This window comes from Pan troglodytes, chromosome 14 (genome assembly GCF_028858775.2).
Source record: "Pan troglodytes isolate AG18354 chromosome 14, NHGRI_mPanTro3-v2.0_pri, whole genome shotgun sequence".
NCBI classification, from domain to species: domain Eukaryota; kingdom Metazoa; phylum Chordata; class Mammalia; order Primates; family Hominidae; genus Pan; species Pan troglodytes.
Window position 1 is genome coordinate 75,635,302 of NC_072412.2, and position 23,072 is coordinate 75,658,373.

Consider the following 23,072-nt stretch of genomic DNA (forward strand, 5'->3'; position numbering starts at 1 on the left):
TGAATATAATATACAATAAAAATCCATCTCAAATACACAAGGTAGCAAAATTATAAGCTAGTTGTTTAAAAAATGCACCATTATACATGTATACCAAATCATACATCTGAATTAAAAAACATATAATGCTGAAACATATAATAAATTGGACTCGAAATTAATAAATGATTGATAAGCAAAGTGAATATCCTCTCCCAGTTCTCAGATGTTATTTTTATTCTTATGAAGGATTGTGAAAAAGATTTGAAAAAACCTATAAAATCACACATTATGAATAATCATCATAATTGAGTGTTTGCTGCATGCTAAACTTTATGCTAAACTAGCTTAATTTTATAAGTTTGCTCCTTAAAATAACCCTCTCACTTAAAGACTATTATTTTCCCTTTTTACATTTAAGGAATCTTAAGACTTCATAAAGTTAAGTAATTTGACCAAGATCCATAACTGTAAAATGGAGAAGCCCAAGAGATATTTCAAGTACTTAATGAGAAGCAAGAAATAGGTGCATGCCAATTAGAATAAATATCCAAGGATCAGAATGAACACTGGGCTGCCCACATCACACTGAGTGGTAGTTGCGTATCAATTCAAGTGAAGGCCAAAATAAGTCCTGGATATCTAGTGTTAAGTTCTACACACTACACTTACAAATACAAAGGAATAAAGTGTATAAGTATTTTGAAAGTACAGGTGGAAAAAGCCTAAGAAAATATAGTGAACCTTATGATTAAAGTAGGAAAATACATAGCAGGTACCCTGAACACTTGGAAAAATGGTGATTGAATTCAATTCAATGATTCAATTCTTAGCTTCTCACAAAGTAAAGGAAAATGAAAACAATTATAAGACTGAGAGCAACAATAAAATAAAATCCAAACAGATTGTTTAAGGAAGTAAAGTTGATTATGGGACCCAAGAGATTTTTCTTACTTCAAAACCCAGAAAATAACTGTGACTTACACTGTGGTAGATACATAACCCTTACTCCTAAATATTAAAAGTCACCTAGCTATTTCTTTTGCAGTCTCTCTATTAAGCCCCATGGCACAAAGCCAAAACACTGTTCAATAACAACAACAAAAAGCTGCATAACAGTCACAAAATTGAAATAGTTTTTATTGTCTATTTTGGCACAATACTTTTCCCAAATTAGTTTCATACGATAGTACTAAATGTTTTACACACACACACACACACACACACACACATTTTAAACATATATATGCACAAATGAAACAAGGTTTCTTGCTAAAATGATGGAAAGGTCAGGATTTGATGGTGATATAAAAATTATATTATTGATTTCATTTTTATTACTTTTATTTTGTTACTGAATATACAGGTTGTTTAAACACCCTCTGAAAAGTGCTTAAATCAACACTTTTAAATAATGGGCAATAATAATATATAAAACCAGTCTTTGAAGGCTCAGTTTCTTAAATCGAGAATAGAATTTTCCATCTAGTAAAAGCCTTAAGTTTGAAACTAATAATGTACTAACGTGCTTGCATAATTCATGCCAGTTGAATTAAACCAGTAATAAAAATGAAACAATAATTTACTTCTAATTACAATAAAAATTCTGAAGGGAGTTTAAATGGTAAACTCCAGGCTAATATACACTTTTTAATATTAAAGCAGGACATTAAACATCTCAGCCCCTATGTGTGTATATTTATTTCATTCAAATGTTTGGCAGTAAGCAGAAGCTATCTTAACATTTCTTAGCAGGTACAAAGACTTTAATTAACTTCAGTGGCACACAACCTTTTTCTACAAGGAAGTTAACACTTCAATATGATTAAAGGTCTGCCATTTGGCAGTTTAATTTCCTAACCCTCTTCTTAATATCACTACTAGATTGACAGCTTCCTTTATTTAAACCTTGTCCTTATCAGTTCTCTACAGGACCTGACACTTTGTTAGTAACTCTGCAATTCCATCTCCCATATTTGTTAGAACTCTATTTTCTTACACATCAATGAACACAGTATATTTTCAAGTATGTCAGGATAGCAGAGACTATGTAAGAGATAAACTAGGAGGAAATTTCTATCAGTCTAAGAGCAACTTTAAAATATAATGAACCTCAGTGCATCCTTTCCATATATTATAGTTTTTCTTTTCCTTTCAAAATGTGAGCATCCATTTTTGGCTGTGATTGAAATCCTAATGTGTGTGCAAGTGGATTCAAAATCAATATTTGCTGTTATCAAAAATTGTTTTGCTCCATTCTTAAATGAGAAAATACTAGCATATATATATATTTATATATATTTGATATATTTATATATATTTGATATATTTTTTATATATATCTGATATATATTTTTTATATATCTGATATATATTTTTATATATTTGATATATATTTATATATGATACATATTTTTATATATTTGATATATATTTATATATGATACATATTTTTATATATTTGATATATATTTATATATATTTGATATATATATTTATATATTTATTTGATATATATTTATATATTTGATATATATATTTATATATATTTGATATATATTTGATATATATATTTGATATATATATTTATATATATATTTGATATATATATTTATATATATTTGATATATATATTTATATATATTTGATATATATATTTATATATATTTATATATATTTGATATATATTTATATATTTATTTGATATATATTTATATATATATTTGATATATATATAAAACAAAAAATGTTTAAACCAAAATAAGATAACAAAAAGTTGTATTTAGTGCTAAATTTGAAGACCCTTAAAGGTAAGGAACATGTATAATTCAGCATATTGTTTTTCAGACCCCATCATAAGGCATAGTACATAGTAGACATACATATAGTAAAACTTGAGAGCTGCTCAATGCATTCACAGGACAAAGACCATTAGGCATTAATATGCTTAAATTGTGAGGCACCATTGACACCTAAAGGGAACCAGCATTAGATGGGGAGAAACTATGACCCAAACCTGCACTGAACCACTATATAGCAATATGATAGTCAGTTTAAGCTACTCAAACTATTTTGAGAGCAAGACAGCGATGAGTCACTTCAAGGAACTCCTATCATAACTGATACCCTATAAAAGTACACAAATCTGGTAAAGACAATACCAGTCAATTTAAGTTCTGATGTTCCTATTCCAGTAACAGAGTCAACAGCTTACTATTGATCATTTCAAGGTTACTTTTACCTCATTGATTGGGCAGCATTAAGAAATTTAGAGGCTTTGAATATGTATCTGTGTCCTCATATTAATTTAAAACAGACCAACACATTTGTGATCTATCTCAAGAAGATTTTACAAACGCTTATTTGAAATATGAAATATGTAATTTTCAAAAAATATTTTGGTGTTTCTGCTTTGCACATGCTTAGCATAGAAAACGTTCGTCTGTAAAATGTATAATGTTCAGGATGGAATATCTGAAGTTCCAGACATTGCTACTTCTCTAGGTGATTTGAACATAGAGTGATAAGATATTGTATGACCTAATTATCTTTTCATCTCTGACCTCATGCTTCTGAGGATGACTCATACAATAACTCCTGAATAACTTTAACTTCACCCTACTAAATCAAAGGCTTATTGAAGATTAAATGATAATATCTCAGTTTTCATTTCTATTCAACCTAATAGAAAAATGGAACTACAGAACAGGAGCTGCATTAGGTACAGGAAAATGCTCACAAAGCTGTTTTTAAGTTAATTTGACACATCTAAACTGAGAATGCCAACAAGTGGATAGTGATACATAGATTTTACTACTTTTAAAAACAAAAGTAAAGAGCTTTTGCATTATGCACTGCTCCATATAATCCTGTGCGTTGCCAAATTTGTTTAAAGGTTTATGACATTTTAATCTGTATTCTATCAGTTTTTTATACAGATGGTTCCTGACTTATCAGGGTTTGACTTTCAATTTTGGTCATTATGATGGCATGAAAGTGATATGCATTCACTGTATTTCTTGATTTACAAAGAGGATAGCACATCCAGATAAATCCATTGTAAGCTAAGGAGCATCGATATACATAGTTTACATTGTGTCTTTTTCTAATACACACTGTGACCCTCTTCATGCCATAAGTGCTCAAATATTGTTAGCAGAATTATGATTTGATTTTGAAAAACTGATATACAATTTTATAAGTACTGATATACAATCTGAATTCCAACTAAGTATTTTATTTACAACTTAATATACCAATTATAAAACAGCACTACTTTGTAACACACACTGTTGCTAAAATGGGCCTTTGCTCTTTACAAATGGCTAAGATCACAAGCAGATTTTCTAGTAGAAAACGGTGAAGAAAACACAATTGAAAGTCTTAAAAGAAAAAAAAATTGAAATTGCTTATACTGCTAATTAAGAATTTAGAAAAATGAGATGAACTTCATATTAAGTTATAATTATTTCTCTAACACCAGTGTAAATTTTCTTTCCATTTCTGTGCTGTTACAATGTGGGAAAAACTGACCTTATGTTGTCATTTATTTTAAGTAAAGAAACTAACTTCATACCTTAAAAGTAGTCATCATTTTTTCACAACCTCATCATTATCCTAATTAGTTGCAGGAATTATTATTTTTTTAAATTCTTTTGTCACAAAGACCTTACTGGGTTTTTACTCTGTTGTACATATTGCTAAGTATTAACCTTTTCATATTTTTTTCTTTTAAGAAACTTCTTTTGAACTGTTATCATCATTGCTGTCTCTTAATGATACCAAGGCCATTCTTACCAGTTACCAAATAATAATAATAATAATAATGTAAGTCCACATGTTTGCTTTAGTTCTTACTGAATTTCTCTGAAAAACTTGATCTCATTGCTTCTCATCTAATTTTTTGGACTACAGGTAACAAATGTTGGATGAGTTCAATGGGGAGAGTGTTTCCCATATCTTAATATGTACAATTTTTTACTATATAAAATTCTATAAAAGTTATTTTTTCAATCAAAGATTATAAACTATAATCATTGAGGCTTATCTCAAACATACATTCTAAGCCTGCTTTATCCATGTACTTTGTCCTTAATTTCTAACTTAATAAGATAAATTACCTACATCTGGTTCCTTCAAATCTTACACATTTTTCAGAGTTCATAAAATGTTATATGTTTAAATCATTTGAAAGCACTCTGACCTATCTCTATTAAACACATTGCTTCTACAGCTAATAATTAACTATCAATCATTGACATAGTTGATCCTCCTTAGTTTCACCAAAGCCTCTCAAACCTTAAAATAAAAAAAAAATACATATTCTCAAATGGCTGGACTTTTACATCTATTGCCACTCATTCTTTTTTTTTCCTGTTTTCTGGAATATATTTATTTTTAGCTTTCTTTAAAGAAAAGTCTTAGATATCTGTTAGCTGGTGAGTTAGGTAGATAGCGCAGTTACCTCCTATGCTTCCCTTTCTGTAAAACTGATAACTTGTTCTTTTCTATTTTTATAATTTATTACATTGTATATGACAAAAAGCAAGATACTTGCCTTATGCCATGCCTGCAATTTTTCCAATAATACCTGATAAATATTTTCCTCATCTAACACATTTCTGTAAACTCACAACTAAAAATTTAAGGTATTGGAGCACAGGCCAAAGTGGCAGTGGCAGCTGAGAGGCATTTTTGTATCCTGTCCGCCCTCTACAAGCAGAGCCAAATCTGGGTCATTATTTCAGCAGGGAGCTTTGAAACACCTTCCAACTTTGTACAGCAGGATGCTGAGTATCTTTTGACCTAGTTTTGCACATAGGAAATGCAAGACTGCCAGACCATGGAGCCTGGAAGTGTTAGGTTGTTAGATCTATGTCTTTTAGTTGCTGGAAGGATTCCTAAAATGTTAGCTTCATGATTCTTCCGTTTCCAGGAAACAATAATGTAATTATGCTGGCTACCTCTTGGCTCAGAGGTAAATATTCCTCCGTATGACTGTTTCAGGTTGTATGCAAATTGAAATTGACCAAGATGGTCTTAAAATTTGCCTCAGTTTCCCTAAACTTTGGATAGAATTCTTCCTGACTCTATGCTGACCCCTCTTTTTTCAGACTACTCATTACAAAAAAAAAACATGGAATTGTAATTTTTTCTCTAATCCTTTGAGATGTTAAATCTTTTTAAAAACCTCTTGCTAGTTTGCTAGTTTTACAACCCGTAACTTTTTTTTTTTCCCAAAGGCCTGAACATTGTATCTTTGAAATGTAAACATCAAGGGAAATAGCTCCCCTATGCCCCAGTTTCTGGAGGAGAGTAGAAGACTAACTTGGGTGAACAAATTGCTTCAAGTTGTAAAACTATCCTCTCGCAAAGATGAGAAAGTTTACTTTTTCTTTAGTAAAACCAATTAACAAACACAGATGGGCCTGTGCTCTCCCTCTGACCTTGGCACTTAAAAATTCTCCCTTCCTTCGTTTCAGTAAACTTCAGACTGAGTTTGGGTCTCTCTCCTAATGCAATATCCTTGAATAAAGTCTTCTTTACCTGTATAATTTTGTCTAGTACGATTTTCTCTTTATCAAAATATTACTTTAAAACTATTAAGACCAAAAAATGTCTAAGTATTTTCCTCACATTGCTGCTTTGAGATTAAGCAGTCAGAGCATGTGTACTTTTTTTTTTTTTCAGGAAGCTTTTTTTACTGAGTGTTATCTTAGTGTTAGCAAATCCTTCTCCAATATAAGTGAAATCCTAAAAGAGGACAGAGTCCTCCTAGTTCCCAGGTGTTTGGACTCCAGTGGCTGATCTTCACAATGTCACCTCTTGTTTTTCTGTTAGCAGAAATGCTGTAAAAATAAAACTCCTTAAACTACGTTCCTGCTGCTTTGATAACTAGGCCAGAACCTGCCTTTCTTCGTCTCACACCAGTATGAAGAAATTAGGTAAAATGAACCACATTCCATTTATAAGAAATAATACATAAAACAAACCGTCAATATATACTGTCTGCCTTGGTTTCTTTCACAAGATTTTATGTCCTCCTCTTCTTGCTAAATGTAAATAGTTATTAAAAAGTGTAAACCCTGATAATGCTCTGTGTGTTGTATGCCTTCTAACTCTCTTAACATTTGGCATTATATCATATTTATGTCCTCATCTACATCTTCTGTTCATTTGGTCTGTGAGCTTCATGAGGGCAATACACAGATTCATTAGTTTATTCTCTACAAATACAATTAATACTTGTATACTGAGTAACATTCAACAAATGTTTGCTACAATGGCAAAATTATTTGAATGCACTAATAACACGATACAAAGATTAATAGAAAATGTCAACATAGATCAGAAAAAAAACTTCAAAAATGTCATTTGCACAACTCTAAGTACCTTTATTGTCCATTTCAAATGATTTGTCAAGTCCGCATTAACTATTCTGTGAAAATTTTTACGTTAAAGTAACACATTCCAGGGAAAAAGTTATTTGAACCCATCATTTCCAAAAGAAAAGACAATTAGAATCTCTTTTCTTTCCTAAGCAAACATGGACATAAACAAATTATTATTCAATAATTTGTATCCACCCTGTTTCTCTCCCAGGTTCTACTATTTACTTATTTATTTAAGCCAGTTTAAATCATTTGTGGAAGAACGAAATGTATATGTATACATATAGACATTTGTAATTTCATTGACAATAAAAAGTCTGATTTTTGATCTACTAGTTTTCAACTGAAAAGATACAGAATACAGAATTTTTTTAAAAAAAGCTTTAAATCCTATACTTAAAGGAAATGAGCTGAAATTTATAAGACATCAGAATGATGTTATAATTATTTTGCCATACCTGTATATGCAAATTGGACAAGGTCCCAGAGAGCATTGGGGTCTATGCCTTCCATTTTGATCTCCTCTTGCTTGGCTTCACAAACATCACTTGTAAACATGGCCGCAAAATAGTCGGAGACTGAACTCAGAACAAGCCTGAAAGAGTCACAGGTTCTAATTTAGGTCGTGAATGTAAGGCAGAAAATCACTGTGTCAACCAGAATGTAACACAGAGCACAAAATCAATCTATTGATCAATCAATTAATGCATTTTATTTATCGCCTCATGAGTTGTACTTTACAAAACTGATTCAAAAACTCTTCCCCTAACTTTTCGTAATAGAGCATTCTCATACATTTTCTTCTATCACTTGAACGATATTTTGTCTTTCACATTTAGGGCTTCAGGCCTCTTAAATAATATATTATGGCTTTCTTTATGTAATGACCCACCTTTCACCATGCTAACTTTCCCCACTGAACTATCGTGAATTTGAACGCATAACGTATATTGATCTGTTGGTGAGATTTCTATTATGTTTTGTTTATTTGCCTGTTCTTGTGCCAATAAAATAGTATTTTTTAATTAGAAATATGTCTTTATAACCAATAAGGCAAATCCCTTTCTTTAATATTTTAAATTTAACTATTAGTAACATTTTATTCTTTCATAAGTAGAGTTTTAGGCTTTCAAGTCTTAAGTAACTTTTTAAGTTTTAAAAATAATTCCTAAAGCATTTTGATTTAAAAATGCATTAATTTTTTATTTTATTTGGGGAGATTTGACATAATTTTCATATAAATTCGTTCCATCTAAAAGTATAAAATATCTATCCCTATATTCAGGATACTTTGTTTCCTTTTCAATTTTAAAGTTTTCCTGAAAATTGCTATATAGATTCTTGGTTGATTCTTATATTGTTACAATTTTGTTGGCTTTGTGTATACTATCTACTTTTTATTCTATTTTTGTTGGTTTGTTTTTCTGTTAGAATTTATTAATTGAGAAATTCATAGATTCATCCTTTATCTGGTACATCTGGTGAATTATGTTTGCTAGTTCTTTTGATTCTGCTATTTATTTTTACATTTAGGTAGATGACTACATCATCTGCAAGTTATATTCTTTTGACTTATTCCTGTTCATTCTGTATAACTCCTCTTCTTTCTCTTTCCTTACAGCTGTGTTAAACAGTTCCTCTGTCACAGAGGCATTTTGTGTTTTTTTCTATATTAAGAGGAATGCATCTAAAGTTTCTCCCTTCAGTATGATGCCTGCTGAATATACTTGGAATATAAGCTTTACTAAGTCAGATAAACCTCTTTAATTTCTAATTTTGCAAACAACTTTTATAATATTTGTGTATTAAAATTTATAATGTTGTTAATGATATTTTAGAATGAAAAAAATTATGATATTTTCAAGTATAATTATGAGATGAATAAATCTCTAATTTTATTTTCTTGTATTTTCCTGATCTGATTTTTAATCAAGGCTATAGTAGCCTCATAATATGAGCTGGGAGCTACAACTCTTTAATTTTGTGTAACAACTTTTAGAATAAAGCAATTACTTTTTTCTTTAAGATCTTTCAGAAATTATGTGAAAAACCATTTACATTTGGCTATTTTGAAGAAGACTTTCCTAATATCATTTCCATTATTTACTAAGTCACAAGGCTTATTCAAGTTATTTCTTCATGTATTCACTTTTGCATCTTAAATTTTCCAAAGTTTTTTTCACTTTACTTAAAGCCTAACATTTATTTATTTGTTTATAATTTCAACATTTTTTTTAGAGACAGTATCTCATTCTGTTGTCTAGGATGTTGTGCAGTGGCATGATCATAGCACATTGCAGCCTTGAACCCCATGGCTCAAAGTGATCTGCTTGCCTCAGCCTCCTGTGTAGCTGGGACAACATGCACAAGCCACCTCACCCAGCATGGGTTCTAAAATGTCTAATTTACGTTTTTCACAAAATTACATTTGGGTTTAATTGTACCAATACATATTTGTTTTTAATTTACGCTATTTGTTCTTTGGATTAATCTTTGTACAGTAATTATTTCATATCATTCATTATATTGACTACATGTTTTTCACATGTGTGTATGCACACATATGTGTGTTTAAAGTGGTTGCTCTACGGCAGCAACCAGAATTTTGTTTTCCATAAAGAGCCAAATAGTAAATATTTTACATGTTGAAAATTCTGCACATAGTCTTTGTTGCATATTCTCCTTAAAAACAAACTCAATCAATTGAAAATTCTAAAATGAATTTTAGCTTATGGTCTACACAAAAACAAGCTGCACAGCAGATTTGGCCCCTGCACGGATATTTGCTAAATTTGTCTAGAGATCACATTAACCAATAACACTCTACCTTCAAGGATATTGTAAGAAATTTGCAACATAAAACACCCCTTCTGCTCAGTCAAAAATCTAAAAGAAGAACATAAAATATATTTAAATTTACTGCCTTTTTCACAATTTTTGATGCTCTCCATTCATTTTTGAAGTCGGCTTTAAGCTGGTATCAATATTGGAAGAAATATCTTTAGTTATTTCTTGTACTGTAAGTCTGATGGCAAAAAATAAATACACAGCTTTCATTTATCTGAAGACTTATTTAGTTGCATGTCTAGTATCTTTTAAAAGTTATTTACACATGACATAGAATTCTAGGGTGATTTTTTTAACTTGAAATATACAATTTCATTATCAATTAGGCACCACTGTTGGAATTTTTTTGTTTGTCAGTTTGTTTTAAAAATAGGCTCTTGCTTTGTCACCCAGGCTGGAGTCCAATGGCACAATCATAGCTCACTGGCACCTCAAACTCCTGGGCCCAAGCAATTATTCTGCCTCCACCTCTCAAGCAACTAGGACCACAAGTATATGCTACCATGCCTAGCTAGTTTTTGAATTTTTTGTAGACAGCATCTTGCTATATTGCCCAGGCTGGTCTGGAGCTCCTGGCCTTGAGTAATCCTTCTGCCTTAGCCTACAAAAGTATTGGGGTTATGGGCATGAGACACTGCACCCAGACCACCTTGTTTGTTATAGAAAGCTAGCTTTAATTCTTACAATTGTTTTTCTGATGTAATATGTCCTTTATTTTTGTTTTTAACTTTTTTCTCTTGATCTTAGGGTTTTAGTTATTTAGCTGTAAGTGGGACTTAATATTTACTCAGCATATGTTTTTCTGAGCTTCCTGGAGCAGTGCATGGATCCTTTTAAATCAAATTTTGAAAATTATCTGCAAATAATTACTCATATTTTCACCAAATTAACTGTCTGATACATTCTAGGACTCAAATTGCATATATGGTTCAACAACTGAGAATGCTACATAGACTGTTCAATCTTAATTCATTTTACACTCAATTTTTGTTTTCCTGTCTGCTTTACTTTAGGTAATTTCTAATCACTTGAATTTTCTCAAATGTCTTTATATTCCCGATTGCTTTATTATTGTTATCTATCTTCTCCTATAAATATTTTGAATTATTTATGATAGTTACTTTTCTCCCTTTTCTAATACTTTGAACAACTGGGTCATCTCTTGGTCAATTTCCATTGACTGATTTTTGTTTGAACCATCAATAACATTCTCCTGAGTTTTCCATCTACAGTAAAATTTGATTACATAACAGATACTATACTTCTCCAACAACAACAACAAAAAACAGGCTAAGAAGGGAGCTGCCCTTTAGTTCTTAGGCGTTGTTATTTGTTCTCTGTTTTGTTTTGGTTTGGTTGTTATTGGTATATTCATAGCTTTTTGATGGCTTTAAAAATAAAATACAATTATTTGGTTTATCTGATGGAAAATGGAATTACAAATACAAGCATGCCTTATTTTATTGCATTTCACTTTACTGTGCTTTGCAGATACTGCAGTTTTTTAAAAATAATTGAAGGCTTATAGCAACTCATTATCTAGCAATTCCATCAGAACCATTTTTCCAACAGCATGGGCTCACTTCATGTATCTTGGTCACATTTTGGTAATTCTGGCAATATTTCAAATATTTTATTGTTATTATGTCTGTTACAGTAATTTGTGAGCAGTGATCTTTGATGTTACAATTGTTCTTGTTTGGCGGTGTCATAAACTATACCTATATCAGACAATAAACCCAGTAAGTATAGTTCTGACTGCTTCACTAACTGGCCACCCCCTCATTTCTCCCCTTCTCCATGGGTCTCCCTGTTCCCTGAGACACAATATTAAAACTAGGCCTACTAATAACCCTGCAATGCCCTCTAAGTGTCCAAATGAATGGAAGTGTTGCATGTCTCTAACTTTAAATCAAAAGCTAGAAATGATTAAGTTTAGTGAGGGAGACATGTAGAAAGTGGAATGAGAACAAAAGCTAGGCCTCTTTTGCCAAACACTTAGGCAAGTTGTGAATGCAAAGGAAAAATTCTTGAAGTAAATTAAAAGTGCTACTCTAGTGAACACTCAAATAATAAGAAAGCACAACAGACTTATTTCTGAAATGGAGAAAGTGAGTGGTCTGGGCAGAAGGTGAAACCTGCCACAACATTTCCTTGAGCCAAAGCCTAATCCAGAGCAAGGCCCTAACTCTCTTCAATTTCATGAAGGCTGAGAGAGGTGACGAAACTGCAGAAGAAAAGTACAAAGTTGGCAGAAGTTAGTTTATGAAGTTTAAGGAAAGAAGTCTTCTCCATAACATAAAAGTGCAAAGTGAAGCAGCAAGTGGGTTGGTGCAAATTTATTATGGTTTTTGCCATTACTTTTAATGTCAAAAACATTAATTAATTTTGTCCCAACCTAATAGAAGCTGCAGCTTCTATGATCATTGATGAAAGTGGCTACACTAAACAATAAATTTTCAATGTTGACCATATATATAAAGAAGATGTCATCTAGGATTTTCATAGTTAGAGAGAAGTCAATGACTGGCTTCTCAGCTTCAAAGGACAGGCTAACTCTCTTTTTAGGGACTAATGCACCAGTGAGTTTAAATTGAAGCCACTTCTCATTACCATTCTGAAAATCCTAGGGCTCTTAAGAATTACACTAATTTTACTCAACCAGTGCTTTAGAAATGGAACAATAAAGCCTGGATGACAGCACATCGTTTGCAGAATGGCTTACTGAGTATTTTATGTCCACAGTTGAGACTTACTACTCATTGACAATGTTCCTGGTTGCTCAAGAGCTCTGATAGAGATGTACAAGGAGATTAATGTTGTCTTTAGGCCTGCTAACACATCCATTGTACAGCTCATTAAGAAATAATTTTGACTTTCAAGTCATGTTACTTTTAAAAAGTATATTTCATTTCTTTTCTTTTTTTCATTTGTACAGATTTTTGCATACATGTGCAATTTTGTTACATGTATAGACTGTGTAATGGTCAATACAGGGTTTTTAGGGTATCCATCATCTAAATAATGTACATGGTACCCATTAATCACTTTTTCACTTTCCTTCTCCTTCCCACCTCCTCACTCTTCTGGATCTCCATTATCTATTATTCAACTCTCTATGTCCATGTAATCACAGTTTTTAGCAACTACTTATAAGTGAAGACATATGACATTTGTCTTTCTGTGCCTGGCTTGTTTCACTTAAGAAAATGACCTCTAAGTCCATCCATGTGACCATGAATGACATGATTTCATTTTTTTAATGGCTGAATAGTATTCCATGTGTATCTATATCATATTTTATTTATCCACTCATCAATTGATGAACAATTAGGTTGATTCCATATATTTGATATTGTGAATAGTAGTGCAATAAATATACAAGCACAGGTTTTTTGATATATTGATTTTGTTTCCTTTGGATAGACACTCAGTAGCTGGATTGCTGGACTGAATGGTAGTTTTATTTTTAGTTCTTTGAAAAATAAGTCTCCAGATGCTGTAAATAGTGATTCCTTTGAGGCATCTGGCAAAGTAAATTTAAAACTTTCTGGAAAATTTCACTCTCCTACATACCATTAAGTACATTCATAAGTCATGGGAGGAAGTAAAAATGACAACTAGTTTGGAAAAAGAGAAGATTCCAACCCTCATATATGACTTTGAAGGGTTTAAGACATCAGTGGAGGAAGTAACCTTACTAGAAGTAACCTCTAACCAAAGAACTAGAATTAGAAGTGGAGTCTGAAGATGTAACTGAATTGCCGCAATGTCACGATCAAATTTGAATGGATGAAGAGTTGCTTCTAATAGATGAGCAAAGAAAATGATTCTTGAGATGGTGTCTACTCCTGGTGAAAATTCTGTGAAGATCATTGAAATGACAAGAAAGGATTTAGAATATTACACAACCTGGCAGGGCGTTGTGGCTCACGCCTGTAATCTAAACTTTTTGGGAGGTGGCTGGTGGATCACTTGAGGCCAGGAGTTCAAGATCAGCCTGGCCAAGATGGCAAAACCCGGTCTCTACTAAAAATACAAAAATTAGATGGGCGTGGTGGCGCATGCCTGTAATCCCAGCTACTCAGGTGGCTGAGGCATGAGAATTGCTTGAACCCGGGAAGCGGAGATTGCAGTGAGCCAAGATTGCACCACTGTGCCCCAGCCTGCGGCCACAAAGCAAGATGCTGAATCCAAAAAAAAAAAAAGAAATAAAAAAGAATATTACACAAACTTAATTGACAGAGCAGCAGTAGGGTTGAAGAGAAAATTGATTCCAATTTTGAAAGAAGTTATACCGTGGGTAGAATGCTATCAAACAGCATCCCATGCTATATGTATATTAAAAAATTGTGAAAGGAGAATCAATTGTTGCAATGTACTTCACTATCATCCTATTTTAAGAATTGCCACAGATACCCCAGCCTTCTGCAACCACCACCCTGATCAATCAGAAGCCATCAACAGCGAGTTAAGACCCATCACTAGCAAAAAGATTAACACTCCCAGAAGGCTCAGATGATTGTTAGCATTTTTTAGCAATAAAGCATTTTTTAAATAACTATGTACACATACCTACATGATGATGTAGTGCTATTGCACACTTATTAGACCTATGGTATCATGTAAATAGAACTGATGTATTTGCTAAGAAACAAATATATATATAAATATACATATATAATATATATTTTGGTGACTTGCTTAATTGCGATATTCACTTCATTATGGTAGTCTAGAATCCAACCTGCAATATCTTCAGGGTGTGCCTGTACGGAAAGGGAGAAGACTTAAAAAAAATCAAACCTATGAAATTGAAGGTATTATGGGTTGAAATTAAAAAAAAAAAGAAATTGAAGGTATTAATATAAATTATTTGTTTTAAACATAAAATATATGAATTCTTATTTGTGTTTGTGCATATGTATGTATGTGTGCATGTCTGTCAAAGACTCCTTAGAAAAAGGACAGACTGCAGAATGGAGCAGGGTAAGCATAAAATCAGCCTGGAATACCTTTTGTTGCAGAGAGTAAAGAAATGCTCATCATTTTTTATGGCTGCATAGTATTCCATGGTGTATATGCGCCACATTTTCTTAATCGAGTCTATCATTGTTGGACATTAGGAACCTGCACGTTTTGCACATGTACCCTAAAACTTAAAGTATAATAATAATAAAAAGAAGTGCTCAAAACAATTGAGGATATGTCAAAAGAATTATAGTGATGCTTACATCTATAAGCAAAACAACAGTAAAATTTGAATGCATGTTTTTCCTAAGAATACTACAAGAGAAAAGAAAGGAAGTTAGATCAATACAGGAAATTATTATCTAAAACTTTTTAGGAGATTTTTTTCATTTATTTATTTTGAAGTTTTATCTGCTATATATTTTATCTTACATATAAGATAAGTGGAAGGACATGGTATAATTTAACTTAAACACAAAATACATTCTTTTAACTGGAAAACATGACTTAACTATGTAATTCATGCATTTAAGAAATGCCTTATAAGATTCATGGTTTTAAATATTTTATTAATATTAATGCTGAGGATGGTAACATGTTAGACATATTTAAAGTTCTCACTTTCCTATGCATTTATTTTGGGCAGTTAGTAACTAAAATGTCAACTCTATAATCTCAGAATTTGACAAAATGATTAAGATACAGTTATCCTCAAATATTTATTACATACCAATTAGATAAATTAGTGTCAGATGGTGAGTTTTATCAAAAGCATTAATTAAAACATTGTATGATACAAACTATAATAAACTAGAGGATAAATATATTTCCTATGCATAAAAAATATATCAACATAAAGTTAACCAGCTTAATCTTACGCATAAAACGTATATAGTTGCAGCAAGGCCACATCTCCGTAGAGCAAAATATTGTGTAACCTATATTATTCAATTTTAAATAACTACATAATATCTTCTCTGTCAACTATAACATACTAAATACTGCTAACTCAGTAAAAAAAAACTGCAGAAAAGTTTATACTGCATTTAGATTTGGTGACATAAGATATGGATTAAATTTTAGAAGAGAGATTTAATGCATAACAGACATTAATATTTTTATATGCACATATTTAGTTCTATTAATGCTAGAGAAGCAGGAGTAAAACATGCATAAAGAAGTATATGCATGCAACCACACTAGAAAATCTCTTATTGAGGTCACTACAAATTTATTTCCTTCAAATCTATTAAACTTTTGTAAGTTCCACTTCAATTTATTATGGTGTTTGATATTGTTAACCTCCCATTCCTTTTTTAAATCTATTTTTTAGCGAAAGCTGTGCAGACTTCTTATCCCAGCTTACCTCTGATTCATTGACTTTTCTTCCTGGGTCTAGTCTTTAACCCTCTCACTGCCATAGGTTTTGTTCAGGCCTCTACATTTTGCCTTGATGCTCACTGTTTCAAAATCATTCTTGAGCATTGCCTTAATTATTATTTTTACGGTGGTTTTAAACATAACCCTGTATCTCAAATGCCTGTAGAACTGCTCATCACATATCCCAGGAGCATTTCATTGTAACTAAATTAAACTCAAAGCTTTCCCACTGATATTTTCTTTCATTTATACTTCTTTGTTTCTAATTGGTGCACTTCCAGAGTTGAATTTATGAACTTCGAGAGTCAAAATTATGAAAGTATCACTGTGTTTCTTTCTACTTTGTTTCCTATATCAAATATGATGTAAAATCCATCTTTCTCTTTGAATGTGTTCTTGCCTTCTTTATGAGGCCTGCCGATGTCCCAGGGGCAGTGATGTTAGTACCTAAAGCACCCAGATGCTCCTTTTTTCAGGAACTGGACTTGGCCTAACAGGAGCTCCTTATTCTGTGGAAGTCTATGTGTTCCTGCTTCTCACACTTTATCCTTCAACTGCCACCACCTCTCCTGACTCTCAACCTGTGGGTGGATCTTAAAGCACTGACTAAGAATCAGGATAAATCCTTGCTTCGGGGTGTGACTCATTCTGCAGGAAGTCATATGCAGAGCTTCCGGAGAGAGAAAGAGGAAGCAAGTCTTCATTCTTGATTTGTTCCTTCCTCTGCCTGCTTCTGTTTCTTCTGAGGTCAGCCTTTAAATCCATCATGAAAACCTGAATTCCAGGCTCAGGCTCTCACATGAGGGAATCTGGCTTATGACATCATCCTTCAAAATACTGCTCAGTTCATCCTTTATGTTCATATAGTCTTCATTTCATGCCTGAATTAACCAAAACAGCTTCTCAGATCATTAGTTTCTGCTGTGCCTGTCCTTTATACATTTTCTAAAACCATACCATATTTCAAAACTACCTTTCTAAATTATGATAGTCAGTCTATTGTGGTTGTTAAAGTCATTATTTCAGTACCCAGATTGCCTGGGTTTGTGTTCTAATGTCACCAATTACTGAGTGAATAACTTGGGTACATTTTAAATTTTTTCCATGCCTCCGTTTTCTATATTATAGAGAAAAGTGAGAAATTAAGAATTTTCTGTTTCTTAAAGACAAAATGATTTGTAAATGCAAACTACTTTAAACAAGGCCTGGAACATAATCAACGCAGTGAGTGTTAACTATCATCATCATCATCATCATCATCATCATCATTATCATTGACTCAGTTGTTATTCCTCTCCTCAAGAACCTACATTAGCTTCTAATTAAACATACTGTTTCAAGTAAAAAACTTATCTACTGGCTCCTGAGGTCTATCATAATCATCTTTGTCCTATTTTTATGGTTTAATTTCCCAGTTATTTCCAATATAAACTCTATTTTCACCAACTCATTATCCTTGTAATTTTTGCAAACAGAAATTCTTTAGTTCTCTATTTTTTCCATAGTAGTATCTCTACTTAAAATAGTATGCCATGTCTTTTCCACTAGGCTTACCTCACACTCAATTTCTCTGAAAAAGCTTTCATAATACTCTATCATATACTACTCATTTCCTTATTTGACTATGTCTTGACTTGGAATTAGAACCATATATTCTACCTTGCAGTTATTTGCAACTATAATAATTTCCTTAATTATCTTATGGTTTATCTTTAATTCCTCAAGTATATTGAAAACTCTACAAGGAAAAACATTATGTTTTATAATCATTATGCATCATCAACAGGGCATAGGCCAATGCTAGAGTATGTTTGATAATTGTTTGTTTTAATTAGTGCAAAGAAAGATGCTTCATGGACTGCTGACAATCTACTATAGACATAAGCAAAACATTAAAATGATATCCAAGTGATCAAGAAAACAAAAGTTTTTCAGTTTTACTAATTATTTTTTTCTGAAGTTGCTACAGAGATATTTTAAACTATCAAACTGAGTGAGAGATTTAGGTGGATGGATGATTTAGTAAAATGAAAGAAATGTTATTCCTCTACTATTAAAGATAATCTATGTAAATAAATTTTCCATCAACATGGAGAAGCAGTACTATCTGCCTACTCCTGGGTATTAATATATGTTGTTTAGGTAAGTAATTTCTTTTTAATGTATTTAATGTGGTTTAAGTGCTACTAAATGCATCATTTCAATTGTCACTTTAGCCTCAACTGTCTACATACTAGTGCACTATAAAGAACATTAAAATAATAAATACTTTCTTGAAATAACTAAACTTATTGTCAAATATGTACAAACAGTGAAAACAGAATATAACACATTTTTAAATGCCAAGTGTTTTAGTCTGTAGAATAGGATACTTTTCTATCTATCAAATATCATCATTTTATTCTTCATTTAAGTTTTCATTTGATCATGAACATATTGCATGCTTGCTGTAAAAATTTAAATAATACATCTGTTGATACATTTCAGAAATAAGTTAGCCACCCCTTCTTTCCTCCTTATGAGCTAGGGCTTATTCCTCACAGGAATAAGATTTGTTAAGTTTTTGGCGTATATCCTTCGACACTGTTTCGATGAACATAAAATGATAAATAACATTATTTCCAACTCAAGACTAAGTATATTAGTTACATAAGATTTCCCCATTTATGTCTGCAAAATGCTCTTACTCTTAATAATGGCTAAGGGGGAAGAAAAATTTCACAAGCTCAATCATATATTTCATTTCATATCTGTACATTGTATCAGACAAGGCCATAAACACCTCCTAATTTTCTTACAATTGAAAATTCAAATATCCAATTTTAATATTGATGTGTCAACCTAATTTTCCTCATCTGAATCTCAGATTAAAGGTAGCCTACCTATAAAAAATTTTTGATGTTTGAAATTCAAGGATTTACATTCAAATATTTTGGTTTATTTGTTGCTGATCAATTATCTTGGGCTATTTGTGAGAAAGTGATATTCATCTTAGGATTTCCTTCAAGGCCTAAAGCACAAATGAGTTCAGAATTTTGATTATTTTTCATGCAGAAATATATTAATGGGTTATTTGAAATATTATTAGCCTTTCAGACCTTACCTACTTAAAAATATGCCTAACAGTAAACAAAACTATCTACATAAACATGGCCTTTCATAAAACAATTGATAATTGTGACCAGTATCAAGTTAAAAACATACACAATATAACCAGCACATAAATAAATGATTTTATGTAGAGTCCTTCAATGAGGGCAATATGTTAACTAAAAACAAAATTTATTTGACAGTGTGGGATGATGATATAATTAATATGAATTAAACATATATAATTATGAATGAATACTGAGCAAGTGCTAATAATGTTAGCTAGCAATGCTTTTACTGAAAGAGCTATAAATCTTCATAAAAATTATTTTTATATTATTCGATATTATTATGATAGCCCCACAATTTTTAGTGGTAATGATTCCAACACCACATACATTTTGCTTAAAGACAATATTTAGTTGTACTAACCAAAATATACTAAAAGTATTAAAATGTATTAGTTTATTACTAATGATTATTCATTTTAAGTCAAGAGCTAGTTTTGCGTTAATTACAACTGTTTCATCTTGCAAAAGTATCAGTAAAGTAGTATCAAATACCTGCAATGATTCACAACAATGCTTGTTCAAGTGTCACACAATATTTATTTGTATTTATTAATATTTGTTTAACTTAAAGTCCTAAGATGTACATTACTTGTAAAATAATTAGTACTAAAGTTTTAAACTATAGTGTTAAAAAATTAATTGGGAGGTCATTAGGCTGAGACATCTCCAGGTTTTTGCCAAGCAAAAACCAACTCAGAGTAATTTAACCAATCAGAAACCACCAACCAACCTCTAAATAGGCTCTTGCCCCGCTTTAACCAATCAAATATTTTCTTTGTCTTGTTTCCACAAGCGTCTTATGAAAACGTTCCCCTGGTCTTCTTTAGGTGGGTCTCTGAACAGCTTGTGGTCTCGTGCTACCCGATCATGAGTTGCTGTTTGCTCAAATAAACTCTTTAAAATAGTAATGTACCTAAGTTTATCACTTAACAGTGTAAAGAAAATATAAAACTTTATTTGAATTGAGTTAGCCATAATGATTTTTAAAAACTAATTTTTCGTATCCTACTTAAGAAACACATCAATGATTGATAATAATGTATTTAGTTTAATATATTCTAAATATATTAAATATTTATATGTTCAGAATAATACATATAAAAGTAATACATTGCTCAGATGTTTTAGAACAATATAAACCAAGAAGAATTTTAATTTCTCATCCAATAGGAATATTGTAAACAATTTGCATGAATAATTTAGAAAATAACTAATATATATAAAGAGTAATAAAGAAAACAATGTAGAATATTACGAATATAGAATAATTGCTCAACAGATTGGTTAAAAATGTTTCAAATGAAAAAGAAAATGTTGAATTAAGATGAATAAAAGACTACAAGATTGAAGAAATTATAGGAAACACCCATCTTTTTAAAAAATTAATGAGCATTTGATGTGTTAATATATTTTTGAGTTGGTTGACACCTCCTGTCTTCTTAAAAATACATACAATATTATTTAATTTATAAGTTAAATGAAGTCAATTTAATTACACTCTCAAGAATAGCTCTTACGCTGAAGAATATAATTGAATTATTAACTAGATGCTATTTAGATGCTAGCTCAGGATAATTTGTGGTTTTGCCACACATATTATGACATTGAGTAATTCTCTCAATAATAATGACTGTGAATTCTCTTGCAAATGGTAACTCAATTTCGTAGTTATATATGAAAAATAAAATCAATAATATAAAAATGCTTTCAATAGTTAGCTGACAGATTGAACTCTAAGTCACCTGCAGTAGTTATGCAATGTCAAATGTCCTTCCCCATGTATTCCAAGACACTGACTTAAATTCAACGTCCATATTGTAATATTTCTATCATGGTAGAAATACAGCCATGTTTTTCGGGAATCATTTTAATGAATAAAACTATTAGCTTTAAAATGCATTATGGCTTTAAAAATAATATCAGTATGACACAATTTTAAATAAATATAAAAATGTCAATATGAAATACCTTAATTTATTAGTTGATATAAATATATAGCCAAGATAACCTTTCTTTAGTTTCTGATGGAATAGCATATTTCATTTCAGATTTTAGGCACAATTCCCGAATTAGCATGCCTAAAATCAGTATGACTGTGAATCCCACAGTCCCAGATAATGGAATTTTTCCTCCATAGCTATCAACCCTAGTTACAAGTAGTTTTATTTTTGAACACTTTATAATTGTTTTGTTTTTCAAAAAATTATTACCTAAAGTAGCATTTCAACTTTTCCACAAAAGAAAAATAAGAAATAAAAACAAGTATAAACAAAACAAACAACAACAACAACAAAAAACTCTTAAAAAAATGTGAATCCTTATTTCTGTAGTCATCTAATATTCTGCAATCTGCATGCCAGTCTGGCACTTTTAAACATGTGAATGCATGTTTCCAGTAGAGGCAGACTACTGTACCTATGTGCAGGTATCTTTCGGTTCCCAACAATCAGGATAACGTCACAAAGTTGCTGCTGCTTCAAATAACTTTCCATCTTTCTGAAGGTTTGCTCAGCATGATGAACAGCTTGATAGAATTCTTCAGAGCTACTGGAGTCCAAATCACTTTGAGGTGTCATTGAATGGCCGGTTGATGACAGCCTATAAACCACACACACACACACACACAAAATAATAAAGGGATTTATAAAGAGCCAATTATCTAGAATAACATACAGGTATTTATCATTTTCTTAAGAAAACTAATATATCTGTGTTTATTTTTATATTTTAATACAAGTTCAATAAATAAAGGTCGAATAATCTATTGTGGGATAAGTGATTTGCTCTAGGGAATAATAAATAAATGGAAAAGTTCTTTTTTTCTTGTTTAAAAAAGGTTTAAAAATATGTTGTCTGTATTGATTAGGACATTAAGTTAGTAAACCTGAAATATCACAGAAATAGTAAATTATTTACATGCCTATTCTAAAATTAATTAGCAATGAAATGTTAATTTCATTCATTTGATATTGAGGAAGATAGCGTAATTATACTATTCTAAATAGAATTCTTGAGATGTCATAGTAAATGTTGCCTTGCAGAAATAGGTGATTTTTATTATGAAAAAAATATGAAACCTGGTTTTCAAGTAATACTGACAATTAAATTTGTAAGTAAATTATTGACTTTCATGTTCTGCACCCCACTATTAAACAAAAAAATAGAATATTAACTCAGTACTTATAATAGCTTTAATCATTAATAGATATTTTAATAAACTTTATGATTTTGAAAAGTCCATGATACTTAAGTTTTGTTACTTCATGTGTTAATAGTATAGACTGTTTAAAAAAAATAACTTTAATAAGTGCTATACTCCATCATAGAGAAGACTGTTAATATT

At 31.2% G+C, this 23,072-nt stretch overlaps 1 protein-coding gene across 1 annotated transcript in view; it reads right to left on the reverse strand.

Annotated features, from left to right (window-relative positions):
* The window catches only part of KLHL1 (kelch like family member 1), a 426,381-nt gene that overhangs the window by 263,708 nt on the left and 139,601 nt on the right, over positions 1-23,072 (reverse strand). The window contains exons 2-3 of the mRNA XM_016925362.4: positions 22,145-22,327; positions 7,829-7,965 (exon numbers count right to left, since the gene is read on the reverse strand). Coding sequence (XP_016780851.2) covers positions 7,829-7,965; positions 22,145-22,327 — 320 coding nt within the window. The remainder of the gene's footprint in view (positions 1-7,828; positions 7,966-22,144; positions 22,328-23,072) is intronic.